A 10,234-nucleotide genomic window follows, 5' to 3' on the forward strand; every position below is an offset into this window, starting at 1 on the left:
GATGAATCGCCATGCAGTCCTTGATCTCAATTACACTTTCTATCCTAGTCCGAGACTTAGCTAAATCCATTCATCAAGGAGTTTAAAGATACAAGATACCCCTCTAAAATCCCACATCCACACACCTCTCAATATATGACCATTAAGCACAAGTTCAAAAGAACTCTCCCCCATTTGATGTCATTCCCGAAAGAACAACAAGAGCGACCTTAATTTCGAAAGAAAAGAAGGATTTTTATTGGACACCAAAGACCATGAGAATTATTTCCTATATCCAAAAACTCAATCAAATTAATCACAAGTAAACCCATGATTAATTTAATCGGAATACGCAATCAAACTAAACACAAGAGGTGGTCAATTCAATTGATTATGCTCAACATAAGAGAACTTATGGAGACATGAAAGTACTCAACTAGATTAGTTACAAGAGAACCCATAATTAATCTAATTGAAATATACAACCAAACTAATCAAAAAAATAATCAATTTAATTGTCATTTGTTTTGCTCGACATAAGAAAACTTACGGAGCAATAACTAAATAACCAAACAAGATGATTAATTTAGTTCAATATGCTCGAAATAACATATCTCACGGAACACCAACTAAGCTAATAAATCAACTTTGTTGTATAGTGCTCAACATAAGATACATTACGGAGCCTCACAGTAGTACATAAAAATATGGATCAGGGATGATCAATACTGCGGAATACACAAGGATTCATTCTATCTTCAATCACTATTTTCATAACGATAGTTAATATACATAATCCTTGAAAACAAAAGATTTTTAACCTATCTTTCATCAAAATATTTGACAATATAGGCTTAACTTTTATATTTGTCAAAAGTCCATTCATTATTTTACCAGTACGTGAATAACGAACACGAACGACTTTACTTTTGACAAAGTATGGGACAAACATAGTTCATGGACGTAAACACCAATATCCCATAACAAATTGCAATATATCAAATCATAAAGATTAATACTGCAAAAACATCATCCTCCAAATATTTTTAGAATATAAACCAATAAACCTAAAAAATAAGAAGATGAAAAATAATAGATATGTGTAGTCACAATCATTGCTATTCAAAGCACTAGTTATTCTTCCAACTAAACCAAAATGAATATATACTAGACAAAATGAAGTTTTCCCAAGGCCTCTTCAGAGAATTCCTTCTCGTTTTTGAAAAAACCATTGATAATGGGATCATTCAATTCTTCCAACTCTTTGGAAATAACTGTCAACTTACTAAATTCTCTTTTCAATTTACGTACTGTATTCGTTTTTAGAGACAACATCCGTTCATAGTGAATTAGCTCTTCCAAAGACGAAGCGATTTGAGATTTTAAATCGTTTCTTTTGCTGATGAATTATTTTACCAGGTTCCTGAAGTTAACATCACTTTGATAAAAGGACAAGAACCAGTTTGAAGAAGTACCTTTACCATTAATTGCAGCTTTCACTTTCTTCACCCTTGTGGAGGAAATTCCTATACACCGACGTACGTTAGCTGCTTCAACTGCATCCCTACTTGTGATGCCTCTAGTTACAGAAGCCATGAAACATTATTCCTTTGGGGGAAAACACAACGTTTACGAACGACTAAAACCCTAGACAACAATAAGTTTTAAAGATTCATTATTTATATAGTTTTAAACAAATCTTTTTAACCAAAAAAATACTACTTGAGACAAAAAGACGCAAAACCCAATTTTCTCAAGTTAAAGATGAGGATGCGAACGTCTATGGAGTTAGATAGAGACGTTCTGAGCCAAAAGCTCCCCTTGTTTATCACATTGTGAATTTTCAAGGTTTGTTATGTGAGCAGAAATCCTCCTCCTTTTGGTTCTGGAAATACTCGTCTCATAGGACCTATGACGATTATCCATTCGAAAGAGCTTGTCGTTAAGAAAACAAGCATGAGCTAACAAAAGTTGAGTGGACTCAAGGCATCCCACATGAACAAGGGTTTCTTCAAACTCAAATTCTTCAATCCGTGAATATCGTTGAGCGAAAAGTATGGCTTTGCTTCTGACATTGTGCCTAATTTATTAGACTTATTCTTGAATACCCATTTAGAACCAATAATATTGGAAAGACATGGAACAAGATCCCACATGTCTTTTCTTTGAAATTGATTTAACTCTTCATAGATTGCATTCACCCAAAGGGGATCGTTCAGAATTTCATCGGAATTTCCTGGTTCTACTTGTGAAAGATACAACCAAACTTGCACATAATTTGAAGTTGTCCTTTTCTTTTGGCTGTAGAATCTCTTCCACCTTCATAGTCGATAGATGACACACACCATGGAGAATCGCCTATCATATGTAATAAATAACTACATCTACTGTTAAGAAACCGTTGAAAGGGATATGTAGGACTTAAAGCAAAGGTACCCATACTATCAGTAATTTTCTGTTTAGAATTTCCTGATAGTTTTGTATGTCTTTTTAGAGTAACAAAAAGTTGTTTAGTTTTCTTACAAGGAACACTCGCAACATTCAGATTTTTTTGAAACGACATACAAACTTGTTGAAGGTGATTGGAATAATCACAACAACAATACGGGCCAAAACTTTGAAGTTTGTCTGAGAGGTTCCTAGTCATATCAGTTTTCACAACAACTGGTCGTTGATTACCATCTGATTTACGACTATGCTTTAAAGAGGAACAACTGGAGTTTCTCAGATTCACCAAGGGACTATTACCAAATATCAAATCCTTAAGAATTGCAATTTATGAAACAAGATCAGAGTTGATCCGGATTTGTTCATCCAACCTCTTTTGAAGAGTAACCAGTTTATCAGACCTTTTTCTGCGGTTGGTTTTTAAACCTGGTGAAGCGTCAATTGAGATTTTATGGTCCATATAGTCAAATCGCTACAAACACAGACTTTTGAGGTCTTAAACGTGTTTTCCTTCTTTGATACCAATTGAAAAAGCGGGGGTCTAACAACACCCCCCAATATTTCACTTAGCAATCTATATGGACTAACTCCGAAATACTTTCTAGAGAATCAACTAGACAATCAGACTCAATTTAGGTAAAAGTATCTCAAGGAGTTAATATCTCTCTCTTGTTTTGATTTACTCAAGCTAATAAAAATCAGCGAGTCTTTAATCAAACACAATGAATAACTTGGATGGTACCAAAGACCAATATCCAAGGATCAATCAATATCAATCAACAACGGAAGGTCGGATTTCCAATTGATTGATTCAAACGCACAACCTGTATTATTTCAATTATATAAACAAATATAATCTGGAAATAGAAATAACACAGACACCAGAAATTTTGTTAACGAGGAAACTGCAAATGCAGAAAAACCCCGGGACCTAGTCCAGATTGAACAGACTGTATTAAGCCGCTACAGACACTAGCCTACTCCAAGCTAACTTCGGACTGGACTGTAGTTGAACCCCAATCAGTCTCCCACTGATCTAAGGTACAGTTGTACCCCCTAGCCTCTGATCCCAACAGGATACTACACACTTTATTCCCTTAGTTGATCTCACCCACAACTAAGAGTTGCTACGACCCAAAATCGAAGGCTTTGACAATAAAAAAATCTGTCTCACACAGACAAGTCTATCAAAGGATCAATCTGTCTCCTACAGATAAACCCTAAAGGTTTTGTTACGTCTTTTGATATTAATCAAGGTGAACATGAACCAATTGATAATCCAGTCTTATATTCCCGAAGAACAACCTAGAGTTATCAATCACCTCACAACAATCTTAATTGTATGGTATCGAAACAAGATGTTGCGGAATCACAAACAACGAGACGAAGATGTTTGTGATTACTTTTTATATCTTTCCTATCAGAGATATCAATCTCAAGCCCATCAATCTGATTGTACTCGTACGATAGAAAATGCAAGATCAGATCACACAACTACGATAAAAGTAGTTTCGATCTGGCTTCACAATCCCAATGAAGTCTTTAAGACGTTAACCTGGTTTTAGAAGAAGAAAACCAATGGTTAAAGGAGAATCGACTCTAGCACGCAAACCAGTATCACACGTAAGGTGTGGGGATTAGTTTTGCACAATACTAGATGTCTCCTTTGTATAGTCTTTCGAATCATGGTTTGCAATCAATGTTATCTTAGTAACAAAGTATTCAATATTCACCGTTAGATGAAAACCTGATTTAAATTCAAGCTAATATTTCTCAACCGTTAGATCGAAAACTTAGCTTGTTACACACACTTTATAATGCACGCTTCTAGGTTTGTTAACCGTACCCAAACGTACGCACTTGTTGGTTCAATAAGAGTTAACCAAATGGTTAGCCATATGAGAATTTCATATCAACCATGTTCTTCTTCACCATAACTAGTTCAAATGAATTCAAATGAACTACTTATAGAGTTGTTCAATTGCAAGGAAATCTTATATACTACACTAGACACAATTGAAGCAAATATGATTTGATTCACTTGAATCGGTTCATGAACTTTTATAGCCACGGTTTGCAAACTACATTCCTTAGTCTTTTTAAGTTTAAGTTCAGAAATCATCTTCAGATATATAACCTTCTCAAGTTCGCAGACTAGGTTCGCGGACTTAAGTTACCGGGCATAGTTTACAAACTCCGGTAAAAATTCTCGGGTATGAGAACTTCGCCGGTTTGCGGACTGGGTTCGCGGACTTAGCTTCGCGCAAGTAGTTTGTCAACTCCAGCAGAAATTCTCGGGTTTGAGAACTTCGGCAGTTCACGGACTTGTCTCACGCCATTCTTCCGGTTTTCTTGATGAACAAAGTTCGCAAACTTTGGATCAAGGAATAGAACTTATACATAAATGTGTTTCCACAACAATCTTATGTCCACCATTGGTTATGTAATTTAAACCCTCATTTCAATCATTGAAACATTTTTAGAGGACGTTATACAGTTGTTACACCATTTCTCGTCAAAGCAATTTTCAAGATGATTGAAACATATCATGACTTTCGTCACATAGTAAAGATAAACTTGATCGAATCTAAAAGCTTACCAACACATATTGCGAGATATAGATAGGCGAGGTATACTCGGCTTGAAATACCAAATGTGTATAATCCATGTCTGTATATATAGCATACGACTTCTTGTCTCAAAGAGTAGGATATAGAGTAGATAGACTTTTGAGTGACAGATAAGTTCAAGTCTTCACATACCTTTTTGTCGAGAAGTTCCACCGGTTCCTTGAGTAGTTCTTCTACTTGTATGATGAATCACCATGAAGTCCTTAAGCTCAACTACACTTTCTATCCTAGTCCGAGACTTAGCTATAATAGACTAGAAATCAAGACTTATAGTTTTGATCACTAACATTGACAAACATGCTTGAGATAGAAACGCATGCGAGTTCGACCGAGCAATGCTCTAACAGATCTTCTTTGTTCAAAGACTTATTCTTGAGTTTGAAAACAAGCTTGAAAGGGCAATTTCTTTTCTTCGTCTTCGTCCTATTCTTTCTCCCGGTCTTCCCAACATACACGGTACCATTTTTAGCCTTGATAGCACTGGTTCCATTACGCTCATAAATGATTTCAAACTGATCCCCTCGGCTTTGTTATCATTTAACCAATACACAATTTATCTTCATCGCATGTTCCTCAACCCAAGCCAGAACTTCGGGTTTAGTTTTCCATCTCTACGTTCATTCAAAAATAAATAATTAGTAAGAAAAACTTTGGAATATTCCGACAACATTAAGGTAAACAAAAATTTCGTACATACCAAATCATTTTGGAAGTGATCCTTGGTGTCTTCATGAATTATTTCTACTGGATCAGGTTGATTTTCCATGGGTACAGGTCCTCCAAGCACGATCTACAAAGAATATCGCAAGGTTAAATACTACAAAGGAAAATTAATAGTAATATTCGGCGCATACCATAATCGTATTATGTGCAGAACCTTGAACATTTAAAGGTTTCGGCTTATACGATAATATCAATATGTGCCGAACAAGTAACAATATTTTCACCCAAAAATTAACAAATGCATGTTCGGCGCATACGATGTATAAGCCGAACCACTAATAAAATTTTTACGGGTTAAGTCATGTGTAGGTTCGGCACTCTATGAAATTTTCATATAAGCCGAACTAGTATCTAGCAAAAGGGTTGGAATTGGAAAAATAAGTTCGGCGCATACGATTTAAGAAATATAAGCCGAACGACTAATAAATTTTTTACGGGTTAAGTCAGGAGTAGGTTCGGCACTCTATGAAATTTTCATATACGCCGAACTAGGGCCTAGCAAAAGGGTTGGAATTAGAAAAAATAAGTTCGGCGCATGCTGTAACAGTTTGAGCGAGCCGAAGCGTTCATCAATTGGTTGGTTCGTCTCATAGATGTGAGCCGAACCTCAACCTGGATCGCCGAACCTTGAAGATAAAAACCAAACTTTTGATAATTAAGAGCTATAGAAGTGAGATTAAGCATAGGATAAAAGTGTACCTGTGTATTAGAAGCATTGGGTTCCTCATCAATGTATTCATCATCCAGATTTGGCTCATAAAAATCATCATCTTGAGTTTGAGTTTGACTTTGTGTAAAATCATTCTCATAATCTAACAAATAAGCCATTTGAGAATCATTGTTGTAGTTGATGTGTATTTTCCTAGGTTTTTTAGACGAATTATAACCCTCCTCATCCTCCATTGAATCAAGAAGAAAAATTTTCTCACTTTCTCCTTCTCTTTCTCAATCAAAACTTTGATTATTTTTTTCCCCAAATTTTTTCATCTAAACAACCTTTATAATTCTGAAAATTATCTTAATCACTAAATAAAAGTTTTAATCACTAATCCAAATTACTAATACTAATACGTAAAGGGTAAATTTGTCATTAAAAAAAATTTGTTTAAAGGGATATGTGATTTTGTTATTTTACATCCCTTTTGATCTTTATTTCATATGACTAGAAAGATTTCAATATGCCCAAAATCATAATTCAAACTTTATCCCTCTGCGGCTCTGCGTTTCAAAAGAAATTATCACAAACTTCCACATTATGGAAGATGCCTATGTAATACAGTGGTCATCGCTGATCATACCAACGTTAACTAAACAATAAACAGAGATTCTGTACATAATGCCCATCGTTATCAAAATTGGAATTAACGTTTTGTCATTAGTTATCACCAAGGCCGACTTAGCTCAGTGGTAGAGCGCGTGACTTTTAATCCCGTGGTCAAGGGTTCGATCCTCTTAGTCGGCATAGCACGACCCCCAATCCCATTTTTGCCACATAGATTGATACTCCAAGATCGCATGCAGCATCAAGGAGTAGAACTTATTAAAAAAAGAATCTGATATTTATAGCACTTACGAAGTTATATACAAAAATAGTTTGTTGAACTCAAGATTTCTGTACCAAACCCACGTTACACACCCATGTTATGTGGAAGTTACAGTCACCATTAAAGACACGCAATATCCTTAAGTTCAAAATGCTGATTTTTAGAGACGCCAAGGAAGTACAGGCCGGCATTTATACTTTTTTTCACCAGCTGATTCTTCTCATTTCTCTATAAAAAGCACCTGAGGTTTCCTACATTCAAGAGCCTGTCGGTGCACTACAAAGAAAAGAAAGAAAAAGCTGTGTTGTTGTCCAGTCTTTGTGGAGAGACAACTTGAATCTTTTTTATGAAGTAACCAATAAACTCCATCTTAATTCGTTGCTGTATAATGCAAGCTTTGGTGTTGGCCAGTTCTGCAACCCTACAATTGTCAAGACTCCGAAAGACAAAGAACATCTCTATGGAGAGGTAGATGCATTAGATACCATCAGCATGTGTGGCCTAGACAATAAAAAAAACTAGCATCAAACATAATTTAATTTGAATAATAATGCAGACAATGGGTCTGCATGACACGCATTCCTTTGTTGCTTGTCAGATGCATGATCTAATTCCAGATATAGCATTTTTTAGATAACAAAAGGCATTTTATTAGATATTGGCAGGCTCAATATGCCTGACTAATAAAGATTGTACACCACTTAACACATTGTGAAAAACATCGATAGAAATCTTCTCTCTTCTCACTTTCTTGGCAACGGCATCCGCCAGATTATTGTTGCCTCCCTTAACATGAATAAATTGATAACTATAAAGATGCTTGATATCTCTAACAATCTTCTTATTCTCCCACCTAACAAAGGAGTTATTCAACAAAATAGAGTTAACTATATTTTCTGCATCTGCTAACACTTTAATACTGTTTATCCATGAAGCTTTAATCCAGGTGAGTGCTTCCAATATAGCCATACACGCTCCAGCTTCTGCTTTGTCACTCTATCTGCATAGGATCCTTTGAATCCTTCGTATTCACCTGCATAAGAAAAAAGCACCATCCCAATGCCACAATTGTCAGTAAATTGATCAAAAGAAGCATCAACATATACTGTGCATGCTGTATTACTAGAATGCAAGTGATCTGAAGATGCAGATACACCTAACTGACCATTTATACTTATGTCTTGAGTGTAGTGCATGCTACTGAAACCAGCAAGCTGATAATTAATTCTAAATACATTATTAGCAGGGTTTAGAGTTTTATTTTGAAAGATACAGTCACATCTTTCTTTTCAGATTATCCATCAAGCTACCATAAGTAGTTTCTTCCATCTCTCCAATTCTTCTATACTTGAATTATTGACATGTGTGAACCAGGAGATGATCTATTCTGACATTGTTGCAATTTTCTATGACTTGAGCAATGTTGATGTTAAGAGAAATCCGAACAACTTTTGCATGAGAACAAGAAATGAGAAGATGAAATAATGACTCATTCCGGAGATTGCAGATATTGCAATAGTTTTCAATGCTGTGGTTGAACTGAGAAAGCCTTTCTCTGGTTGGGACGACATCTTTAAGACATTTCATGATGAATAATTTAACTCTGAGGGAGTTGTATCTTCCATAAAGCTTTCTTCCTTAGGTATATTACTAATAGCCAGCTAATTCTGAACCCTATTTTCACTGAGCTTGTTATAAGTACTTTTCACTGTGAAGTTTCCATCTCTTGAAGGTTTCCATCTAAGAACATCTTCTTCAGATGAAGAAAACTGCATTACTTTGATCCTATCAACCACTTCAGAAGCAAAAAGTGTATTAAGGAGAGATAAGTTCCAATTATTAGTGTCAGTGATTATGAGTTCACTTACAAAAACATATTGGAGATGATAAGGATCAATTGGCTCAACTTTATCATCCATACCAGTAATTCATTTATCCATCCATATTCTTGTTGTTTTCCCATTGTTGACTTCAAAGTAGTAATGTTGTTGAAGAATGAATAAACCTTGCTCAATTCCTTTCCATACCAAAGAAGTATTGTTCTTTTCAGAACTAATATGAAGGAAGTTTTCATCTTTAAAGTATTTGGCTTTAGGTAGTCTACCTAGTAGCTGATCTTGCTGATGATAAATTCTCCAAGCTAACTTAGTAAGTAGAGCATGATTTAACATTTCCAAGTCTATGAATGCTAGGCCTCCAAGGTCTTTGGATAAGCACATATTCTGCCAGGCAATAAGATTTGAACCTCTGTTGGATTTAAAACCCCACCAAAACCTTCTTTGGATAGTATCTAACTTCCTCAGTAGATTTTTAGGCATTTTAAAAGTGCTCATTTTATAAGTAGGAATGGAGTTCAGGACAGCCTTTACCATGGTAGTTCTGCCAGCTTGATGCATTGTTGTACCTTGCTAATTCCCTAGCCTTCTTTCAAATGCTAATTGTATATCTTCAAAAGCTTTAACCTTAGAATTTCCAATGATGAGAGGAGAACCCGGATATTTCTCATTTTTATCCATAGGTTAATTTAACACCTAAGATCTGACTTAAAGTGTTACAAATGCTAGGATCCATATTCTTACTAAAATGAATAGGTGATTTGTCAAAATTAATGACTTGACCAGATTGAAGATGATTAATTGGTGGTGCACCCCTAGTAGCTGAAATTCCTTTAATTCTTTTTGAATTATGAGCAGCAACCATTGTTCTAAAAAACCACTCCATAGCTAGGATGAATAAGTAAGGAGATAATGGATCACCTTGTCTTATGCCTCTAGTTGGATGTAAATCTTCACATGGAAAACCATTAAGAAGCACAGATAGAGAAGTAATACTTATGCATTGATGGATTAACTTGCACCATTCCTCAGAGAAACCAAAACTTGTGAGAATTTTCATCAAGAAGGGCCATTC

General features: G+C 35.4%; 1 protein-coding gene and 1 non-coding gene across 2 annotated transcripts; one reads left to right on the plus strand and one right to left on the minus strand.

Annotated features, from left to right (window-relative positions):
* Window positions 1-7,170: 7,170 nt before the first annotated feature.
* On the plus strand, window positions 7,171-7,242 carry TRNAK-UUU. The gene has a single exon. It is a non-coding gene; the product is annotated as a tRNA-Lys (tRNA).
* Window positions 7,243-9,252: 2,010 nt separating this feature from the next.
* LOC113350986 lies at window positions 9,253-9,720 on the minus strand. The gene has a single exon (XM_026595076.1). It carries the CDS (start codon window positions 9,718-9,720, stop codon window positions 9,253-9,255), a length of 468 nt encoding a protein of 155 aa, XP_026450861.1.
* Window positions 9,721-10,234: the final 514 nt, after the last annotated feature.

Source organism: Papaver somniferum, chromosome 2, assembly GCF_003573695.1.
Source record: "Papaver somniferum cultivar HN1 chromosome 2, ASM357369v1, whole genome shotgun sequence".
Taxonomy (NCBI): domain Eukaryota; kingdom Viridiplantae; phylum Streptophyta; class Magnoliopsida; order Ranunculales; family Papaveraceae; genus Papaver; species Papaver somniferum.